Raw genomic sequence first — 23,632 nt, forward strand, 5'->3', positions numbered from 1 at the left:
TAGTGAATTTATTGTACATTATGGGCTAATGAGAAACCTGGGAACCCTGACACCATCTAGGGGCTGATTGTGGTTCTTCAGCCCCAGGATTATATTTAAGTGCTTGTGGAGGCGTCTTGGATTCCTGGTGATTGCACAAAAAGGCCAGATAGAAAATGAAATCAGCAAAAGGTCTTTGGTAGAGAGTGAGAATTTTAATGAATATGTTAAGTTCTTCCCATGCATTAATTTTCAGTACTCTTGAAAATCTTATCTTCAATGTTACCATTCAGAATAGCATTTAAAATAGGGGAAATTCTCCATGGGAATATGAATCATTACAAAATGTATAAACAGTGGTAGACGCTCCTTAAAATTATGTGAAAATGTATATGGAGTCTGTAAGAATCGTGATACCATTTCTTTTTAAAGTGTTTAAACACTATTAAAGAGAATTATTTAATATATTTTAGGATCCCAGATATTTTTTAAATTCTCTTTCTACCGTTACTTAGTGCCATCTTCTTTTTAACAGGTGATCTGAAGATATTAAAGCTTCAAGCTGAAACTAGAAAATCCAGAGAATTCAGGATGTCTTTTTTAACAATTGAACTCATCTGATTATACTTAAAAATCGATTGCAGTTATTGAATCCCAGGATTATAATTAGTTTATTTTATTTCAGGTAAACTTTCCTCTACTTTTAAACATGTTTAATGAAGAACGTTTTTCTGGTGTTGTAAATGTAAATCTTGACTTTTTTTATAAAATGTTCTATGACTAACTACTTTTCTTTGTAAGCTGTTTATTTAAAACAAATTTGAAAGTTCCTCTTTCGGGTAAACACAATTCTGTGATCCTCAAGTGATGAGCAGTAGTCAGTCTCAACATGTGCAGCTTTGCCTAAAACCTGTGAGCCCACCATTAGCATGTGGGGGGCTTTGTAGTCATTTGTGGACGCACACCACAGGGTGGACACTGAGTCAGTCACTTGACCCATGTTCTGGTTGAGGTTGAACAGGAGGACACTCTTTCTGCCTTGTTTCAACTCTCAAACTGCCAACACATGTCCTTTCCATGGTGTATTTGGTGCTGGGTTTTCCAAAATTTTACACTTTTTTTTCCTTCGCATGATTCCAGTTTAAAGTGGCCCCCAAGTGTGGTGCTGAAGTGTTGTGTAGTGTTCTAAGCTTGAGGCTGTGGTAAGAGAAAATTCATGTTAGATAAGCTTCATTCAACATGAGGCAATGCCATTGGCCAGGAGGAGTTCAGCGTATCAGATCAGTAACTCCTGGAGCCCAAAGTTGGGCTGCTTCCAACAGTGGTAGTGGATGAAACTTTCTGGAATGGCAGAGTATTTGGCTAAGAATTGTTTCTTTCCCAGGGATAGTATGTAACAGCAATGTCAACTTTTAGGCATTGAGAGAAATCAAGGTTGCTGCCACCACTTAAGGTATATAAAAAGCATTCCTGTTACACTGGCTTTGATCCTTACTTCCTTAAAGCAAATGTATATACAAATCCCTTGCTTTCAGAATACCTAAGGTACAACATCTTTTATACATCTAGAAGTAGGGCTCTTTCACCAGTATTACAAGATTGGAACTTTTGCTCATCTTAAAACCAATAGGCTTGGTTTCCTTTAACTTTTGCTAAGAAGTTGAAAAGTAATTCTTGTTGAAGGATTATTTGCCTATAAAGAATGTTTTTGAAGTATCTCAGTAAATGAATTTTTCATGATCTTTTTCAAGTAAAAAAATACATCAGGTATTAGAGTTCATTAAAAAACTTTAATGTAAGGCACTGTTGTCCAAAGTTAAATGAGGGTAACACAGCCCACATGATCCTACCTCACTCTCACTCTCCTACAGGCCATCTTCCCTACCACAGGCAGCAGGTGCAGATAGGCCACTCAGCAAGCAATTTTACATGACAGTTTGTCAGGGGGTTATTCCCTCCCAATGCATTGACATTTTTCCTGAAAACAAAAAAATAACTACCTCAGACTAACAACTGAAGAACTAAGGAACATGTTTAAGAGGAAAAAACCCAGAAAACTGCCAGCTATTACAGTCTCAAAAAGGTTTCTAAGAATTCCCATATTTATAAGAGGCCCAAGAAATTTATTCTGTTGTCTATTAACGTCCTCATGACAAGAAAGAATAAAGTTAAAGTATGTCCCTTGGTTCAAACTGCTTAATGAGAAGAGCTACACACATAAATGGGTGCAAGGATCAAACCTGTTTGCCACTTGATTCAAAAACAATGAATTGCTTTCACCTGAAGGGCAGTGTGACAGATTCTTAAGAATGTCTCAGTTTACTCTAATCAAATATTTTCACCATTGGAACTTAAGGAAAACCAGATTCTTGACTTAAAAGAAGCCTGTAATTTGTGTTTTAAGCAAAAACAGGCACTTTGCTCTTTAGTGCTAAAGACCTCATCTACTTTTTTGCAGTAATTTTTTTGGGTATAACCATTCCTCTAGGTTAATCATTAGCAAACCACCTAAAAGACATTTTTCTAAGTTCTTACCAAAAATTTATCTAAAGGAAAAAAGTCATCCAGGAAAAGAAAACTGTGCTTAAAGTACATAAAGTGTTGTTTGTATGTATTAAACCACACAATCCACTTGGAATTCTAACAGTTTTAAAAATTAAATAACAGTACAGCTGAACAATGACTGGGGGTGGGGGGGGGTACTACCGTTCTGATGAGGTATTACTTTGACATTTTGGTCTCAGAAGGTGTCTCCCCAGTATCCAATGTCTTCAACAACCGGAAAAGACCAGCAGCTTCTCGTATCCTACTGAATTCAATACAGAATGCCTGCACTTCTATAAACAAGTCCTGCACATTGATAATTTTGTTACGGATCAAAGATTGGAGAAAGACACACACAAGACGCACCAAACGATTCTGAAAAAGAAAGAACAAATTTTAGTGTGCCCATTTTCTTGGCATGTGTTTCATAAAATTTACAAAAATTTCTATTACTTACCTGCATATATTTATCTTTAATTTGCTCACAAGTAGAGATGCAATTTGATATATAGAGGTGAATAAATTCAGGAGGTAGATCAACAGCTGTAGTTAGTCTGTTTCATAAGGTTAGAAAGTTAGGCCTGTTGATTTTGCTAACATTAAAAAACGACCATAAAATGCAAAATTTCCTTTGGTCATTTAGTGAAAATTTCTAGTATGTGATCCAGTTACCTAGTTTTAAATATACAAATAAACCTAAGAGTCATACCCACTTGTTAATAAATGACACTTGCCATTTTTTAAGTCTATACTTAGCATTACACACAATTCCTCATACTAATTTTTTATTGAGCACCATGTCTCTGTTCTTGGCTAAATCATAATTCATAATTATCTTCTAAGCTCTAATAACCTTGGCAATTATTCTATTATTTTAAGTAACATTTACTAAACTCCAGTTACTTTACACCTAAGTGTTATGCAAGGCCATGTGTCTGAAGGGTTTTCAAAAAGAGTAACGTAAGTGAAAAAACTTGGGAAAACCCATAAAATGGCAAGTAACTTAGGCAGAAAAGGGTTCCTTATAACTCAGTAAATAATCTTAGCAAAAGTTTGGAGTGGGGGATTAAGATGGCATATTTGGGAACATGGTGGGAAAGACCTAGTTAGAATGTATATCAAAGGTATGGTGGCAGTCACATCAGTTCAATCTTGTAAAGGAAGGCTGGTATTTTCCAAAAGAGTCTATGAAAGACTGAAGGAAAAGAGAAAAAGGTGGGGTGGGAATTCCATGCCCAGATAAAGGTGGGCTATGTTAACATATGGTATGAATTTCCATAAGAAATGACTACCAAACTTGACTTCATAACTTTTTTCTATAAGGCAATGGGGAATTACTGCTCAAAGTAACTGTTACCATAGGCTGCTGTAGTCACTTGAGATTTGTGTGTGTCCACAGGTTTGTTTCACACTAAGGGCAGGGGCAGGGGCAGGGTTGACAGGGACAAAAAGCAATTGAAATTACTCTCCAGAAAAAATAGTATTGATTAAAAAAAAAAAAGATGCAGTTATTTGAACTAAGGACCAGATACCCAGTAAAGACAGTAACTGCTCCAAGAACGCAGAGAAAGGGAAGAGGTGAGCCTGCAGAGCATGGCCAGTCAGAAGGCCTCGAAAAGGATGCAGCTTCAGGACAAGAAAGTGCATGTTGGTACAAAGGGGAGAGCCTGAGCCAGAAGGTAGAAGGGAATTACAGAAGAGTCAGGAGTGAGTCATAAAGGCCCAGAGAAAAGTGCCAGGAATTCTAGACCAATATTCCCAGATTTCTCTCAGCTCTTCACACCCATACTTTCCCATGAAATAGCTGTTAGTCATTAACAAACAATAACATATGTCTGTATTTGTGCAGGGGTAAAGAATATACAACTACATACATTAGGAGAACTCAATCCTTCAGAGTTTTTACTCGTAGATGCTGAATTCACATGCGGTGAACGCTAAGGCTCACATTAGCAAGTTTTCTCAGGCTAACAACATCAGGAAAAAAATTTGTTGCTAGTTATTTCCTCCGGGCCATTTAATCAGGATCTTTAAACCTCCCACATTTGACCAAGTATAGAAACTTACCGGTTTACAACTTCCATTGAATGTAAAGACATGTCCATATTGACCAAGACCGAGAAATACTCAGTGATCTGGCTTGACTGCATTAACTTCAGCAACATTTCTATAGCAACCAGAGGGTTGTTCTCCACTAGGTCAGGAAGTTTGGCTGGAGTGAGGCCAATGTGATAAACAAGTTTGGGGTCTTTTTCCAATTCACCAAGGAGCTAAATACAATCAAATATTTTAAAGAGAGGGAAGTTGAGTCAAATTCCTGCATATGAAAACAAGTACTTCATACAAAAAGCTATAAAATTACCTGCACTAAACCAACTTCACACATTTCTTCCCTCAAACCCATGATGATGTCTTGATTTTTTTAAATTTAATTTGAATTGTAAAGATACTAAAATGCAAACACCTTCAGGACAGTTTATAGTGAATCCCCTGGGTATTAAACTGGACTCAATAAATACTATCTGGATTGTAGCAATATCCTTAAGTCCTTCGTAGGCTTTTTTGTCCTGTCATCTGTTATAACCAAAAGTATTCTTCATTACCAACTAGTTCTCCCAAAATGCACAGACCACAGAGAACATTAGAAATGGGCCCTCCCGAGGTGAACAGAAATGCCAGTGAGGAGAGGGCGGGAGGAGGGAGGTCTGGCCGGCTGCAGCCCATCAGCTCCCAGCATCTTACAGTCCAGTCACTCACACTTGGTGATTCAAATAGAGCTCCTCAAAAAGTGTTTCTGCCAAACAGGTACTTCTTCTTTAAACATTTCTATGCTCTTCTCCCTGCTATACTAGTATTTACCACAGTAGATTGTGTTTTAGGATGGTTTAGTAAACAAAGTGAATTAAGAACATAGCTATTTTTTGACTTGGAAAAATGGAAAAATAATGTTTTGGTAGTAAACTGTATTGGCAATGTTATCTGACAAGTTCTAATGTCAAAGTTCAAAAACTAAAATTCACCAAACAAACCACCAAAGGGTGTCCCTACCTCCCACCCCCCAACCCCACCAGGGTTAAGCAGCAGGGGCTGTTCTGAATCTCTTAACCCACCACTAACCAGCTGGGTGATGGGGGCTAGCACTTTCCTCCTCCAATAAATGTTATTAATTCTGCTGACAGTAGAGTTACTGTCCCACTTCAATGTAACAATGTATGGAAAGTGCCTAGCTGGCACAGAGCAGGGGCAAAGCAGAAAAAAAGTGAGAGCCATCCTATCCCTCTTCTCCCAGAGTCAAACTGATCCCAAACAAAAGCTGGTCCATTTTTAGTCATCAGACTTCTTGTCCACCCAGTACAAGGACCAGAATCGGAGCAGAACACAGCTGCAGAGATCCAGAAACCTTCCCACTGCTGGCTCCTGTTGACAGTATCAGTTTATCAGTCATTCATCACTTTATGAAAACAAAAATAAACGCTTGATGGATTAAAGATAAGAAAATGTTTACAATAAATATACACCTGTGTTTGTTGAGGAGACGATAAGGGGCTTTTGAAGGCTTTGGCCATTATTCGCTTGATCTCTACACCAGTGCTATTCTTCACACACATTGATTTATCCCACTGGATCGCATGGTCTGGCTCTGTGGGATTCAGCCAAGCCAATTCATCCTCACAAATGTGGAGTGGAGGTGGCGGACGAATAAACTCTGGCCGGAAATGGCCTGTAATGAATGAGAGCAGAAATACTTCACTGTTTCTATCAGGAAGCTCACACCTGTGTGATCTGTATACCTCGCACACACATCTCCCCTAATGAAGTACATGAACAGTGCTTAATAAGGGTAACAGAACTGTCTTGAGTTCAAAATCAGAAGCAAAAATGACATAAGTCAGGGTTTTACTCAGAAAAGAAGAAAATGAAACACTGAGGACAGGTATCCCCCCAATTTTGAAAGTTTATATTATATGTCACTTTGTTTTTGTGAAAGACCAATACTTGTTTTCTCTATAATCAAAAGAAATCTCAAAGGGTTTTCAGTTTTATAAAAAGAGGAAAAAACAGCACTCAACACTGGTTTTGCAAGGCGCACCTCAAGAAGCGATAGGGGCCCCGCCAAGCTCCTTCCCTGGGACCAGCATCTCAGCACCAAGCCCACAGAGCTTTCAGCTGTGTCTGGGAGCATCTGTGCTTTATCTCAATTTACTTCATGTGTCCATTAGCAAAATGTGTCCTAGTGTATCGGGAAAGTCTAAGAGGTTAGTTTTTGGGTGGGGAGGCTCTAAAATTTTTCCATACAAATCAATGGTGATTGCCTCTTCCCTTTACACCATTTCAGCCATTACAAAAGATTTCATAAGAACTCTCCACTTTTGGATAGCAGGGGAAACCTGTATATTGTTAATATGCCAGAGACTCAATCTATGGAGAGAAGAAAGGAAATCCTGACCACAATGTGCCAACTTTTAATTCAAGCACCATCACCACTCAATAGCAAAAGGGCACAACTTACTATGTTGGTAAAGTCTTTTTATGGAAAAAATGAAGTTCTACTTGATCTCACTTATGCTATCCTTATTACCACTATTGTTTTTAGTTCAGAGACTGCTGTAATTTGTACTAGTTTTATCTTTGTATCTTATAACCTGAAGTGGCAAATTACATGGAGAAAAAGAGGTATGACTGACATAACATTCTCAAATGATTCTGGAGACTTTCATTAACCCCTAAATTCACACCTAAATTCACCATGTTCAGTAAAAATTCAACAGGAAAATGAAATGACTCAATGCTTCAACTATTTTATGGAACAAGATTGATCCCTAAATTATAAACCCACTGAAATGAATGCTGTTAGGAACTTCTGCTGAACACATTTCATACCTCACTTTGGTTTCCACATAGGGCCTCAAATGGGCTTATTTGAGTCAGATCCTAACTCCTGCCAATTTGAGATTATACTCTAGTTGACTGAAAATGTCTGTTTTCTGGCTGAGACTCACTACTTTATCTTAAACTATACTGTCTCTTCATGTATATCACCAGAACTGGCACCTGAATTTCTTTTCACACCATTTACAATAAGAAAGTTTTTAACACTTCATGAGCAGCTTGCTTATATGATAAGAGAAAGTTCTTTATCAGGAAGGAAAGGGATGCCTTAGCATTTAACTAGACTCAGTATCTGACTGATTGCATTGCACACACCTTCCTGTGACCCATGCAAGTCAGACTTGTGCCTAAGCAAGTATTAAAACCAGTATGTATGTGCCACAAACCTTCTGGCACACTGTGACTAGCTGAGACTTCAAACACTAAACCCATTTATGCCAAAGATCTACTGTAAATAGCATAAAATGTCACAGTGTAACTTTTTAACTCATAATGACACCATCCTCTGGAGAACATGTTCTTACCCCTAACTAGAAAGCATGCCTTTGTCATTAAGACCACAGAGAAGCCTATAAAACCAAAAGATGCAGCTACGGTATTTCAAGTTCAATAGGTGTTCTCCTTTGAATTAAAGCAAATTAAGAGCTGTAGGATCAGTAGAACTTTATGATGGAGAAGATAATGATAGAGAGAAGATTAATAAAGAGGTATAAAAATACAAGTAAGGTGATAAGCTACAAAAACAGACTCACTTCAGTAAAATCAGAGTATTTCTATCTTCAGGTATGCTGATTACAGGGATATAATATAACATGTCTCAGAAAAAGTCTCAGGATGCTGATAAAATAAAAATGAGTGTATAAAATTATATATACTTACTTTCAATTGGTGGCTTTGGTCCACTGACTAAAGCTTCTGTGATCTGAGAGGCAACTGAGCTGTCAAAGCCAGAATTAGAAGAATCCGGGTCTGGGTCACTGAGAATACTAGGAAAGCTAGCTTTACTTTGAGTGGGCAATTCAGACTGCCGTTCTGAAAAAGGTTAAAATAGGAGACACTTTTAAACTGAGGGTGTCTACAACATATATAAACAAAGGGCCAGATCCAAAATATATATGTTTTTTCAGAATTCCTACAAATCAGTTTTTTTAATATCATTAATGTACAATTACTTGAACATTATGGTTACTAGACTCCCCCCATTATCAAGTCCCCCCCACATACCCTATTACAGTCACTGTCCATCAGCATAGTAAGATACTATAGAATCATTACTTGTCTTCTCTGTGTATATTGCCTTTCCCGTGTCCCCCCCCCTACATTATGGGTACTAATCGTAATGCCCAATTTTCCCCTTTATCCCTCCCTTCCCACCCACCCTCCCAAGTCCCTTTCCCCTTGGTAACTGTTAATCCATTCTTGGGTTCTGTGAGTCTGCTGCTGTTTTGTTCCTTCAGTTTTCTTTTGTTCTTATACTCCACATATGAGTGAAATCATTTGGTGCTTGTCTTTCTCCGCCTGGCTTATTTCACTGAGCATAATACCCTCTAGCTCCATCCATGTTGTTGCAAATGGTAGGATTTGTTTTCTTCTTATGGCTGAATAATATTCCATTGTGGATATGTACCACATCTTCTTTATCCATTCATCTACTGATGGACACTTAGGTTGCTTCCATTTCTTGGCTATTGTAAATAGTGCTGCAATAAACATAGGGGTGCATATTTTTCCAAACTGGGCTGCTGTATTCTTAGGGTAAATTCCTAGGAGTGGAATTCCTGGGTCAAATGGTATTTCTATTTTTAGTTTTTTGAGGAACCTCCATACTGCTTTCCACAATGGTTGAACTAGTTTACATTCCCACAAATCAGTTTTTTAAAAGGAAAAAAATGAACTAATGACTTCAACTAGTATTTTATTTTAAAAAGCCTGACTGGCCAATAAACATCTGAAAAAGATGTTCAGTCCCATTAGGAACCAGGGAAAAATCAGTTAAAACACAAGATACTATTACACACCCATGAGACTGGCAAAAATTAACAAGCTGTACATATACGCAATGGAATATTACTCAGCTATAAGAAAAAACAGATCCTACCATTTGCAACAACATGGAGGGAGCTAGAGGGTATTATGCTCAGTGAAATAAGCCAGGTGGAGAAAGACAAGTACCAAATGATTTCACTCATCTGTGGAGTATAAGAACAAAAGAAAACTGAAGGAACAAAACAGCAGCAGAAGCACAGAACCTAAGAATGGACTAACAGTTACTAAAGGGAAAGGGACTGGGGATGACGGGTGGGAAGGGAGGGATAAGGGTGGGAAAAAAGAAAGGGGGCATTACGATTAACATGTATAGTGTGTGGGGGGGGCACTGGGAGGGCTGTGCAACACAGAGAAGACAAGTAGTGATTTTACAGCATCTTATTATGTTGATGGACAGTGACTGTGAACGGGTATGTGGGGGGGCACTTGGTGAAGGGAGGAACCTAGTAAACATAATGTCCTTCATGTAATTGTAGATTAATAATACCAAAATAAAATTAATAAATAAAAAATAAAAATAAAAAATTAACAAGCTGATATCATCAGATGCAGAGGAGGAGGGTGAAGTTAGGTTAGCCTTCACATTGCCACTGAGGATGGAAAATGGCACAGCAACTTTGGAAAGCAATCTGCCATGACCTGGTGAAGTTTCTCTTTCCCTCCAAGAAAAACTTCCACATGTACAAGAATGTTCACAGCAACAGCATGCTCATCAGCAGTAGAATGAATAAAGAACTTAGCAAACTTTGCCTTCCACTGTATGACTAGACAACAGCAATGAAAAGCCACCACCCCAGTGACATGTCACCAACATGGATTTCTCTCAAACGATATCCAAAAAGGACAAAAAAATTAACATGGTATGATTCCATATGCAAAGTTAAACTACAAGCATGTTCAGGAGAGAGGACGATAAGGTAAACTGTCAGTGATTATCAGAAAAGTCAGGATAGTGGTGGGGTGGAGGGGTGGGCAGCAGTAACTGGGAGACACATGGAATATCAAGGTGCTGAAAATACTCCATTTCTTAACCTCGATGGTGGTTGCTTTAGACTCATTTATGAAAATTCCTTAAAATGTGCACGTATGTTTCATGAAGTACCATTTCAGATTCTATAATTCTAAGAACAGAGGGCTAATTGCTGATTACCTAAAGAGCTACCAATGTTAATAAAAGACCATTAATCCAATGGAAAAATGGCCAGTTATGAAAGATGCCTTAGACATACAAGATGTTCAACCTCATTCAGTAAGAAAAAAGCTAATTACAGTTATCCCAAGATGCCATTTTGTCATCTCTGATTGCTTACGTACAGAAAGACCAAGATATAGGAAAATGATTTTAATGGGCATATTGTGTCATAAACAAAAAAGTACATGTTTGTCAGGAATTTTTAATAAAACTGCTGATGAGAATACTGTCACTGTTATTGGGTGAAACTCTGCCCCTTCTAGTTACTTACGTTTTTTTACTCCTAGTTTTTCTTAAAGTTAAGAAAATGCAATGGCATCATCCATCAATACATTTTTGGTCCATGTCCCCGGGGTAAGATATCTGAATGGCAGGCCTCTGCAGAGACATCTGTGCAGCTAGCACAGGGGAAGACAGGTGTTCTGGGTTTTTTTTGGCACTTGTGAAAATGAATGGATTAAGACATTTCAGTCTGAGGAAGGGTCTATAAGCAGCAAATTTAGTAGCCACTTTGCCAAGCTTCTCAATCTTAACTCTAGTCACATATTCCTTTCTGAGCTTGATACAGTTTAAAACTTTCTCAAAGGCTGACTCAAGTCATCACCCAGTTGAAAGGGAGGTCAGGCTTGACTGTCACTGGCCTGCACACAAAGCTACCCTCTTGAGAATACAGTGCTCCTGAAGACGACTGAACTGCCTCTCACCTCTGTACCCAGTTTTCACACTACCTTTAGTTAAGGAAATACCATTTTATTTCTGTTAATAGACTGGATGTAGCACTAATAGCTAATAAGTATTTTTGTGTACCTTCAATCTTAGAAGTCTTAAAAAGATTTCTCTTGGTTTTAGAAAATAACCATTGTTATACTGTTAATACTCAGTAGTTGAAAAGTGAAGTTCAGAATGCTCGAAGGAAAAAGTTGTCTATTGAAAGAGGTCACCTTATTCAAATGCATTAAATCTAAAGAGGATGGAGCTCTCACAAAATTAGTACTGCAGCTCAGTTAATCACAAGGTTAAAGGTTCACATACACAGCTATGTATTAGAATTCCCTGTGAATCACTCTCAAGTGGTAAGACTCACAAATCTGTTATTTTTGCTAAAGCAGGCAAGCAAAAGGTACCTCTTCTTATCCTTCACTGCTCAGAGGCTCACTCTGACCACCCAGTAAAAGAATGTTTCCTGTTCTATCATGACACACTTTTCCTTCAAGAGCACCCATTCCTTTGCTTATATGTGTAACACAGGTGCCAAAACAATATTGAAACAGAAGAACAAAGTGGAGGTTTCATGTTTCCTGATTTCAAAATTTACTACAAAGCTACCATAATCAAAAGTGTGGCACTGGAAGAGAGACATATAAACCAATGATACAGAATAGAGAGCCCAGAAATAAACCCTTATTTGGTCCAATGGTCTTCAATAAGGATGTCAACAGAATGTTGTTTTGGCTATTTGGGGTCCCTTGAGAATTCATGTGAATTTTATAATGGATTTTTTTTCTATTTCTAAAAAACACATTGTTGGGATTACACTGAATCTATACATCACTTTGAGTAGAACTGACATCAGAAAAAAAGTTCAAAACAGACTAAATCCTGTCCAGCATTCTTCTTAAACTGGAAAGGCAATCAATTCAGTCAGTAAACTTGAGATGAATTTGTAAGTCACATTAGCAAGGACCCAGTACTGAAGCTACGTTTTTCACAGAAGGCACTAACCTTTAAGCACAGTTAAAAAGAGCTTCATTTTAAGTGGAGTACCTCAATAAAAAAGACTTAATGCTACCACACAAGAGCACGCACACCACCAACTCCTCCTTACCAGCCAAAGCCAGCTGAAGCCCACTAATGTCCACAGACTGGCCCATGTTTCCAACATCCATCAGTGCAATCTGTCGAGGCGTCTTTTTGAAGAGTTCCCTTGGGGGTGCCAGCATCAGCTGGGAAAGAAAAAACTTTTCTGGTGGAGTTATAGGAGGTAAAAATCCTGTGAACAAAAATGTATAACGATTTCTCTAATGGTTATTTTTAAAAATTAACTTGAATCTGGTAAAATTAGCATTTTATTTGCCATATACTACTTGCCATCTCAACTCATGTATCTTTAAAAACAAACTTAGTTCAGTTAATGCAAATATACATTTGAAATTTTATGAGTTTTGGCATTATCAATGAAACTTAAGATTTATGTAAGTATTAAAAATTCTGTTTTCTAGTATTTCCATTCCTGCAAAAGCCAAAACCAAACAAAAACTTGCTCAGAAGTGCTTTTCTTTCTTCTCTACCGGCAACTGCAGAAGTTGAAGAGAAGGGGAAGCAATCCCTAGCAACACAAATACCCTTCACATTCCTGCTTCAATACACATGCAGCTACAGAACTCCCACAGTGCTCAAGGTTTGCTTCCTTTCATCCCATATTCAGTTGCTCACCCAGCCTCATCTATCCTAGAGCAGCAATGTTGGCAGACTCCATTCCCTGGTCTCCGTCCCCTCTCCCCCTCTCTTGCTGGACTACAGGACAGCCTTCCCAATTTCCCTAGCTGCTCTCCCACCACCTGCACTCCACTCTACCACTTAGTACTGTTACATTTGCCAGGTCCACATTCTTAACCTGTTTACACAGAATTAAACCCACTCCTACACCACTACTGGGCCCTTCACGATCTGGTCCTGACTTTCTTGTGGTCATGACCCTAATCTCGTTTCTTGAACTCCTCTCTTATCTAATACACTCCAGTTGCACGAAATCTTTCAGAATTCTTGATTTCAGAACATCCAATACACCCATTTCTTTGAGAAAACCTAGCAGGGCCACACCCTTCCCTTTCCACCACACCCTCATTCATGTCTAGTCAAGACCACAGCAAAAACACCACTCTGAGAAATTCTCCTGCTACACAGGTAGTTTTTACTGTGCTACCAAGGATTTTGCATGAATGTGACATTTAGTACAGCCCTTTCGATACTGTTAAAACTATGTTTAACTATGTTTATGTCTCTCCAGCTAGACTACAAGCTTCTTGAGTGCAAGGTAGCCATCTTATTTAATTCCACATACAATTCTGGCTCTGCATCAGAATCATCTGAAAAAATTTTTTTAAATACACTCTTAGATGCTCACAGCAGACTCATTCCCTGTTGTGTATCAAGCACCAACCTTACCTACTTTAACAAAAGTAATGAGGATAATGGGTAGTACTTGTAATTTTCCTGAATAATTCTACCAGCTAGGAATTATCTGCATTTTATAGATAAAAAAAACTGAGGCAAAGAGGTAAAATAATCAATCCATGGATTCCTTCCTTTGCACTTTTGTGTCTATGATGCAGTCTGTGACCTAGATCTAGGTTTAAACTCACTGTATCTGAGAATGACATTAACTAAGTCATGGTTTCTTTGCCTAACCTGTCCTTCAGAATCCAAATGTCCCTCTGACCTAAATCCCACACTGCCCACACCCTCTGCTGACGGCCCCCTAGGGTAGTGGGTCTTGACCACACACCCATGTCATGTTTACTTTCTAGGCATTCTCAAATTTCCTGAAAGCCTGGTTCAGTACCTGTACAAAAGAGCATCTCATACAACATAAAAGCCGCCCCTCTTAGACAAAGACAGTGCAGGAAACCAAATAGAAGATGCTTTAGATGCAAAGGGGTTGCCAGGCAGGTAACACTAACTACTGAAAATAGAGAAGCCCTCCTGTGCCACAAAAGTAACTCCCTGATGTTACCTAAAAATCTGCTGCCTTAACCTTCCGACTCTGAGTAAGTGGTCCGTACCTATGGTCATGTGCCCTTTTCCCCACTGGTTAAGCACGGTAACATCAAGCTGTTTCCCACCGCAAACGGCCTGCTTCCCCGACTACCCTGGTTCTTGTCAAAGTCTTCAAGTACCCTTCTCTCTCATCACCATCTCCTGTGTCTTTCCTCTCTTGGAGGTAAGTCTCCTAAAGCATCTCATGTTTGAGTTAAAAATAAATAAAAGCCTCGCATGGAACCCACTGATGGGATCTCACCATGGTGCACGCAATGCGTTTTCTAACCCAGGCCGGGAGTTTGAGACTACCTCCTATCCTCTGTTCCATCTCCTTACCCAAGAAAAGATTAACGAAGGTGGCTGCCAGGCCCTTAAACGCTGTTTGATGTGTATTTTCGCCCAACTTCTTCGGGTCATGAATAATGACTTCTATTTATTCGTCTGAGACTTAAAACCTATTTATTCGTCTGAGACTTAAAACCGGAGCAGGCCCAGCGGTCATTAGCTACAACTTCACACACCTCAGACCAGCTTTGCAAGAACAAACTTCATTTGAGGTACTAAAATGTCAAGCCCCACACCCAGCTGCATGATTTGACAACCTGCACTGCTGCGAGGAGTAATTTTCGGTATCATAAATTTGTGATTAAGCTACCAGTTATCCATACTTTGCGGACGGGGGTGGGGGGGACGCAGTTATTTCAAAAGAGACCATTTTAAGCGGTTGAATCCCAGAAGCGCAGGTGGAAAACAGCCGAATCCACTGCTAAGGCCCAACTGGCCTCGGGAGGGAAAGGCTGCCGCGGCGGGAGCGGCTTCGCCCCCGGCGCGTACCTGAGAGCGGCGGCCGGTCGGGCTCCTGGCCGCCGCGGGCGGGCGGCGCGGGATTAAGCAGGTGCGCGAAGCTGGCGGCGAAGGGGTTGGCGGCGAGCGGCTCGGTGCGGTACATCTCCCAGAGCAGGTAGAGCGCCGTGAGGCGCTGCGCTGCGCTGGGCAGCAGGTCTGGTTGCTGCAGCAGCATGACGAGCACCGAGCCCAGACGGAAGTGGTCGGCCTTGCTGAAGTAGTGGTGGAAGGCGGTGGACAGGCCCTCGAAGGTGCTGCCGCCGCCCGCTTCCTCCGAAATGATGCTCAGCAGGCTCGAGAGCTCCTTCGGGGTCAGGCTCATTCTGCCCGCGGGGCCCCCCGGGCCTCCACTCCCCGGCCCGGGGCCGCCTGAGCCGCCTCTGCCGCCGGAGCCGAAACCCACTGGGCCGCTCCTGGACGCCGACCCCACCGATTCCCGGACCCCCCTTTGCTCCGCGGCGGTGAGAAGCCGGCCAGACGCCGCGCTTGCCCCGCCGCCGGGCATCAACCTCACTCGCCTGACCCCTCTTCCGGCCGCAGTGGCCCAGTCGCGGGCTTCGTCCCCGCGGCCGGAAAGCGCGCCGTTACACGACAGCGTCGCAAACAAAACGCCGCAGGAAGCCAGATGACCGCGGAGAAGAGGGCTGCCCGCAGGGAAGCGAGGCTGTTGGAGCGAAGCCAGGGAGAAGATCCGGGGACTGCTGTGGGCGGGGTGAAGAGGCCGGAAATGGGGCAGGGCCTGCGGGAGCGCGGCGGAGCTGGTGTCTCGGGTTGCGGAGGTCCTGCAACGCGATGGTCGGCCTGTGTGGGCTGTGCGCGCAGGCGAGCGAGCCTAGGCGCTCCCAGAACAGGGCCTGTCACTAGCCGGCGTCATTAAATGTGGGCTACGTTATTGTCTGGAAAAATGCATTTCAGATTCCACTATTTTTAATGTAACATACATGACAGTAATGGTAAAAATTTTAATGCAATGAATGATCACATTTCTTACAAGGTTAAGTTCCAGTCATACTTTTTTGCAGAAATGGAATTATACTGCACTTGAGCTTTCTGTACATGGTTATCTTAACAAGATTTCGGGAAAATATCTACAATAAACACCAAACCAAAGTTGTGCAACTTTTTACTTAGTCTGCCCCAGGGCGCTGAATCTGGGCTGTGGCTGTGGTGGAAGCCCCCAGGAAGCCTTGTAGATACTAGGGCTTGCTTCGTACCCCCAGAGGCGACTCCTGTTAAAAAACAATACAAAAACACCTGCCTTGGCGATTCCAACTAATGCGCGCTCTGACCTGAGAACCCCTCTCCCCGCTACAGGGAGTTCACCAGCGATTCCCACGAGACAAATTTGGGAAATCCAGCCAGCGCTACAAATGCTAGCAGCTTAAGAATTACTTCGGGAAATCACGTTATTTCTAAAGTAAAACTGACAGAAGAGAAATCTCTAGGACACCGGGTATGCAAATTATGAAGGCTTTCCCCTTTACTGCCACAGTGCCCTCTAAGCAAGGTCCTGCCAATTAACATTCTTCATAGCAGCAAATTTGTTAATACTTGGGCTCTTGGGAAACTAATTCGAATTAGCTCAAAAGTACTCTTTTATTGTTTTACGTTTTACTATAGTTAATACACTTTACTTTGTTAAACCATTTACCTGGTGGGGTCTATTTGTTTTAGCATATTGTTAGGCTGCAGGCATCAGGGGAAGGGGTGAGCCTGATGGACAAGCTCAGGCCTCACCAAAAGAGGCCAAGAGACCAACAGGTTCCAATCTGACAACATTCCAGAGCCTGATGGGATAACCCTCCCAACTAGAGCCCTTCGCCAAACTAAAGGATTAGTGGTAACTTTCCAGTACCTGGCTAAATGCCAATGAGAGACCCCCACGCACCCTAGATGAGCCAATCCTCGTGCTATTGTACACCTTTGCTCTCCTTCCCCCTGCCTTCTTTAAAAACTTGCTGCCTGCCCTGCTGGGTGTGACTTCCCCGGCCTGTGTTTCAGACCATGGAACATCACCCGGGGGTGGCATTCAAATAAACTACCTGGCCCTTTGTTGCCTCTCTTCGCTTGCTTACTTCAATAGAAATTTATTGGAATTTATCTTATGCATATATATGTGTATCTATTATAAACCATATATATAGTATGTATAATAAATATAAACAAAAACATATATAGGTTTTACTATTTTTTTAAAGATGTTTCAAAATATTTGAACATTATGTTATCCTCCCCCACAAAAAGAACTAAATGCTGTTAAAAAGAAAAACACCGAACCAGCATGGGGTCACTTTTGCGAGGCCAAGTCATCATACCAGGGCTTAATATCTAACCAAACTGCAGTTTCAACGTTCCCCAGAAATGTAGTGTCCCCCAGGAATGTAGTAAGTCAAGAATATTCAAGTCAGCCGGGAAGAGGAAATCCCGGTTATGCCGAGGTTCTTGTTCATGGAGCCAAAGAATGATCTTTGCAAACACTCAAGGTAGGAGAGCAAGGTACAGGCTTTTATTTAGAGATAAAGTAAAAGGAGAGAGCTCCTAGGGGAAAAGAGAGTCCATGATGGTGCGTTGTCTAGGGGTTTTATAGGCAACTGAGGATTTGGGGGAATGTGAAAAAAAGGCTTAGGGGTGAACTTGTACCACCTGCCCTGCCCTCAAGGTGGGCTGGGTTGTTGTCTGTTTGCTATGGCTGTTTACAGTGAAGTCACAGGTTATGCTGAGATACCCTTCTTTATGTGTGAAACACTCAAACGTTCCAGGTCAAGTTGCTCTTGACCTTTAACTGATCTCACTGAAGACATTTATACTCCTAGTCTGGTATCTTTACCCTAGAGAATTAGTGTGACCTTGATTTTGCATAATGCTTAACACAGAGTTTCCACAGGGACTTCTTTGCACATTGTTACATTGGTCTGACTGGAAATACTCTGCCCTGCTTTTTCAAGAGGCCCTCACCCTGCTCTTACTACATCCATCGTCCCTGTCTCACAGGGGCAAAATACCTCTAAAACCGAAATCAGTCAAAGGGAGAAATGAAGTTTAAAATCCTTTTATTGCCTACAAAACTGCAGTCCAGAGCCTTCTCTCTCTCTCCTACTTGCAGAAGCAAAAACCAGCTCTTCTTCTCACCTCCTAGGTCCAGATAAGCCCTCCATTGCCCAGGTAATTACCCATTGATATGGAGATGAACTTCTCTCCACCCCCAGGAAAGCTTATTGACCTGTAAATGCACTAAAGCCATACTTCTCTCCACCCCTGAGAATGCAAATGCACTAAGGCCAGGCAAGATATTCTGGAAATATTACAACTTTACCCACACAGCATAAGATAATGTCACATGTGCCTTCTCCATCCTCTCAAGAAAGATGAGGTAATTCACCTACTAAGACTCTTTTGTCCCCAGTTGAAGACCTCACCAGAAATAATCCTGTTTTGCTTATGACTTGTCTTGTCTTTAAAAACCTCCCCCTTTCTGTAGCCCTTTGGAGGTTCTCTACTTGCTAGGGGAGATGCTGCTCCATTCATGAATCATTTAATAAAGCCAATTAGATCTTCAAATTTACTTGGTTGAATTTTATTTTTTAACAGATCTCTGGTAACAAATAACCACAAAGTAGGTTGCTTTACACAACCAAAATGTGTGCTTTCACAGTCCCGGAGGCTAACAAAAGTCCAAAAGTGTTTTACCAGCCTGACATGAGTTTGTTTCTTGGTGAGTTGTGTGAAAATTGATAAAAGGAAAGCCTCACAGACAAGGTGTGGGAAGGCCTTCAGGGAGAGCTCTCACACCCACCTCTCCTGGTCGGTCCTAGACGCCATAGGAAGAGACAGACGGCTGGTAACAACTCATTCTATTTTGGCTACTTTACCACCCCAGTAGGAGAAGGGAAGAGTTTCTGCCTCCCCAGCAACAGCCCAGCCAGTGAGAAACTGTTACAACTCAGCCAATGAGCAGCCATCATACCTTTTTTTGTTACTAATTGCAGTTCTTTGTTATTCCTCAATAGACCCATTTTGCTCGTAAAATAACTGACAGTTTTACTTTTAAGACTAATAGCTGAAATCAAAAGGCTTCACCAGAAGTAGCTGTCACTCAGAGGAAATTTTATTTACAGCAAATATGGAGACCATAGAAAATAGCTTTTCAAAGCCAAGCCTCCTGCTGAGCAAGGGAAAGCAGGTTCCTTTTATTCTGAGTGGGGGAAATGAATATTTAAAAGGGAAAGTTTTGTCATTACATGCAGAGAGAGTGAAGTCAGCATGGGCACATTAGCCAATCATGTTTCTACATACATGTTGTGCCTAGATTCCTGTTAGAGCTTCCCCCTGAGTGGGGATTTTACTATGATAATGTGGCAAATGCAACCCTCCACGCCTGTTGGCCCGTCTGCACAGGTATCAGTCCTGTGGAGTAGGCCAGGTTGGTTTAGAAGAGTTAGTGACTGCGTCTCTTAAAAACAACCTTACAAGACTTTGGGTGCTTTAGAAACCTTAGGGTCTCGAAATAGAATTGGGTCAAAACAGACTTTTGAGCTGCTCAGTGCATTAGCCAGTAACAAAAGGAAGGTCTCAGCAGAGCTATGCTGCCTCTAAAGGCTCGAGGGGACAGTCCTTTCTTGTGTCCTGGGTTCTGGCTGGTTGCCAGCAATCTCTTACAGCCCTGTGCTTGTAGCTGCGCCATTCCAGGCACTGGCTCTGCAGTCTCATTATTCCGTGTGTCTGTGTTTCACATGGCCTTCTTGTGAGGACAAGAGTCATTGGATTTAGAGCTCACCCTAATCCAGAATGACCTCATCTTAATTATATCTGCAGAGACCCCATTTCTAAATAAGGTCACATTCTGAGGTTCCAGGTGGATGTGAATTTTGGGGAGACACTATTCAACCCAGTGGAGGCCTTAAGCTCTCCTGAGCATATGTCTGGGTTATTCTCCTTCACACCCACCGCATCTCTGCCTGTAGACTCTCCACCAGCATTTGGGGAGCTTGGTGTCCTCTTGGTCAGCCCCACAGTAACCGTCAGGGCAGGCTAGAGCCCCGACTGGAGAATCACCTCATCTTGATAACTGCGTTTACCATATATCAAAACATCCCATTGAAACTGTTTCAAATTCTTTCTAAAATGGATCACATCTATCCCTCTCAGTAGACCAGGTATAAGGACACAATTTAACCTTGCTGTCATAGTAACTATATAATGCTCTTTAAATGTCATTATATGTATTATATATATCATTGTAACTATATTATACTGATACAGTATTAGCAAGGGTCAGTGAGGCAGAGAGCACTATTCTTTCCACACAGAGGGTCCTCCAGTTGCTATATTTTGTGAGTTCTTGTGTCTATGTCTGGTTTTTAAAGTTTTTCTAGTCCTTTAATCCCCATTGGTTTTTGCTTCTCTCTTTGGAGAGAAAACCTCACAGTTGGGGTTCAGACGAGAGTGACGCAGAGCAGCTGCTGGAAATTTGACCTTGTGATGCTGCTCTTCAATCTTTCCCTTTCATTTGCTGCTTCCTTGCCGAGTTACTAGCTACAGTAACTTTTTCATCCTTTTGTAGAACTTTTCTTCCTCTACTCTTTTTTTGGGGTGGGTGGGTGGAGAGTGCATTACAGTAAGGGATTTCCCTTTCAAGGTAGCCTGGAATGTGTATTTGTTGCTAGGGCTTCTGTAACAAAGTACCACAGACTGGGTGGCTTGAACAACAAGAATTTACCTCTCACAGTCTGGAGCCCTAAAGTCCCAAGGTAAAGGTGTCATCAGGGTCAGTGTCTTCTGAGACCTCTCCCCTTGACTGGTAGATGTCCATCTTCCCCCTGTATCTTCACATGGCCTTCCCTCTGTGTATCTGTGTCCTAATCTCTCCTTATAAGGACACCTATTAGAGTGGATCAGGACCCACCTTGGTGACTTCACTTTAACTCAATTACTTCTTTAAAGACCCTGTACAAGTACAGTTCCATTCCAACAGGGGGTTAGAACTCAAGATAAGACTTTGTGGGAGAGGGTGAGCAACAACCCAGAACAAAGAGTGAGCATTACTTTTGGTTTGAGGCAAGATGTTTCATCATCTCTCAGATGGCTGCTAGAATCCCAGGGAGCTCAGAACACAAGAGAGAAGAAACGGAATGGAGAGCTCATACCAAAGTATGAGGACAAATGGCCACGTGATGACAGAGGCAGCAAGTGGAGTGACCAGATGGAGCCCACAGAAGCTGGAACAGGCAGCCAACGATGCTCTCAAAGATGCCTAAAGCATGACCCTGCTGGTGCCTTGATTTCAGACTTCTAGTCCCCAAAACTATGAGAGAATAAACTTCTGGTTTTTTTCTTTAAGCCCCCTAGTTTGTGGTACAACTAAACAGTAGTCCGTTGCGTGAGTGTACAAGAATGTCTTTGCCCTTTCTATTGTTGATGGGCATTTAGGTGGTTTCCAGTTTGGGGCTATAATGAATAGAGTAGCTATGAACATTCAAGTCAGTCTCTTTTTGTAGACATAAACACTGATTGTTTTCTTAGCTATATACACAGGAGTAGAACTGCTGGGTCAAAGAGTATGTGGCCATTCGGCTTCAGTAAATTCTGCCAAACAGCTGTCCACAGCGGTTGGACTAACTTGTTTATTTCCCTCAGCAGTATATGACATAGTCACCAACTGTGTTCTGGCAATGTATCATATGAAATATATATTTGGTCTTTGTCCCTTTTCCTGGCACAGAGCTCCTAAAACCCTTGGAGCTCAACCATACCTGAGTTTGTGTTAATGAGCTGACTTTCGGAGAGCCTATAAGGACAGGCTGTTTTTCAGGGGAACTAATCCTGTGGTTAGAGCTTTGGCATCAGTCCCAACCTCAGGGAGGGAAGAGGGAATGGGGGTTGAATTAATTGCCAATGGCCAATGATTTAATCAACCATGCCAGCATAAGGGAGCCTCCATTAAAAACCCAGAAGGACAGATTTTGGAGAACTTTCCAGGCTAGTGCACACATGGAGGAGCTGGAAGGGGGCTGTTGCTGGGGAAGGCATAGGAGCTCTGCACCCGTCCCCACAGGCTTTGCCCTATGCATCTCTTCCATATGGTTGTTCATTCGTATACCTTGAAATATCCTTTGTAATAAATAAGCAATAGTAAGTCAATTGTTTTCCTGAGCCATCCTAGCAGATTACTGAAGTCGAAAAAGGGGTCAAAGGAACCTCTGATTTATAGCCAGTTGGTCAAAAGCCCAAATAACAACCAGGACTTGCAATTAGTTGAGGGCAGGGAGGTGGGAGGCAATCTTGTGGGACTGAACCCTTAATCTGTGGGGTCTGATGCTAATTCCAGGTTGATAGTCTCAGAACTGATTTAAATTGTAGGACACCCAGTTGGTGTCTATCAGAGAGCTGGAGAAGTGCTTGGTAGGGAGAACCTACCCATTTGGAGTGCAGACGTATTCAGCGAGTAGTGAGTAAAGGAAGAAGTAATTTCTTACTCCAACAATCGATACTTTCCTTTTGCTTTTTAGTCATTCTGGTGGATGTATAATGGTATTGCCCTGTCTCTTGATTTTCATTTCCCTGATTACTAAGGAAGTTCAGCACTTTTTCATTTATTATTGGACATTTGGTATTCTCTTCTGTAGCGTTTCCATTGAAGTCTTTTGCCCTTTTTCATATTCAGATGGCTGATTTTTTTTCTTATTGATTTTTAGGGGTTCTTTATACATTCTATATATGAGTCCTCTGTCAGCTATAGGTATTGTGAATATTTTTTCTCACTCTGATGACTAAGTTCCTGATTTCTTGCTTCCACATTTGTTGTACCAACATCTATGGTACTTTATAAGATGTTTGTTGGGTGATATAAAACATCATTTTAGAGGGACTGGGATCACCTCAGTCCTGCTGCAAGGCAGGATGAGTTGTCAGCGAAACCAGCTTTCCCATCTCTGATCCAGACAGGAGAATACTATCCACCCCTACATTCCAAAGATGCAGGAGCCAGGCTGATACGGACCCAGAGGGTTTCTGCCAAAACCAGGAGCCCAAATCCACCAGCTCTGCCTGCGTATAGGGGAGGAACATGGAGAGCTCCATGACCTGGGGAAGGGACTGCACTTCTCCCAGAGGAACCCGCGGTTGCTGTGTTTTTATTTTCTTGACTACAACCAGGAGAGATTTCAATAGAGGAGAGGTTGGTGCCTCTGGCATCACCTCCACTTCCTTGTCTTTCTCTGATGTACCCCCCCACCACTTCTGCAGCTGACAGCAGCTCTCTCATTCTGAAGAGCACCTCCTCTGCTATGCCCTTTACCTTCTCCACAGTGCCTTGTAGTGACACTATCTCAGTCTTCAACAGCTCTCTTACCTTCACCTCAATACCTCACAGCTGGCGTT

The 23,632-nt window shown here is 41.6% G+C and overlaps 2 protein-coding genes across 7 annotated transcripts in view; one reads left to right on the top strand and one right to left on the bottom strand.

Moving 5' to 3' along the window:
• The window catches only part of RNF149 (ring finger protein 149), a 25,986-nt gene extending 25,220 nt beyond the window's left edge, over positions 1-766 (top strand). For all 4 annotated transcript variants that reach the window (XM_073239485.1, XM_017654371.3, XM_073239488.1 and 1 more), the window contains one exon: positions 515-766. The gene's annotated coding sequence lies outside the window, so the exon portion shown is untranslated. The remainder of the gene's footprint in view (positions 1-514) is intronic.
• On the bottom strand, positions 519-15,929 carry CNOT11 (CCR4-NOT transcription complex subunit 11). Of its 3 annotated transcripts, XM_017654369.3 has the most exons (8): positions 15,245-15,925; positions 12,477-12,641; positions 8,293-8,445; positions 6,042-6,244; positions 4,591-4,793; positions 2,981-3,077; positions 2,686-2,898; positions 519-1,176 (listed from the first exon to the last, which is right to left on the bottom strand). In XM_017654369.3, the coding sequence occupies exons 1-7, from the start codon at positions 15,759-15,761 to the stop codon at positions 2,701-2,703; spliced, it is 1,536 nt and encodes a 511-aa protein (XP_017509858.2). In that variant the 5' UTR covers positions 15,762-15,925; the 3' UTR covers positions 519-1,176; positions 2,686-2,700. The 3 variants fall into 3 exon arrangements, with proteins under 3 accessions (XP_017509858.2, XP_017509859.2, XP_073095578.1); XM_017654370.3 differs by lacking the exons at positions 519-1,176; positions 2,981-3,077 and having other exon boundaries at positions 1,750-2,898; positions 15,245-15,929; XM_073239477.1 differs by lacking the exons at positions 519-1,176; positions 12,477-12,641 and having other exon boundaries at positions 1,750-2,898; positions 15,245-15,927.
• Positions 15,930-23,632: the final 7,703 nt, after the last annotated feature.

This window comes from Manis javanica, chromosome 1 (assembly GCF_040802235.1).
Source record: "Manis javanica isolate MJ-LG chromosome 1, MJ_LKY, whole genome shotgun sequence".
Lineage (NCBI taxonomy): Eukaryota > Metazoa > Chordata > Mammalia > Pholidota > Manidae > Manis > Manis javanica.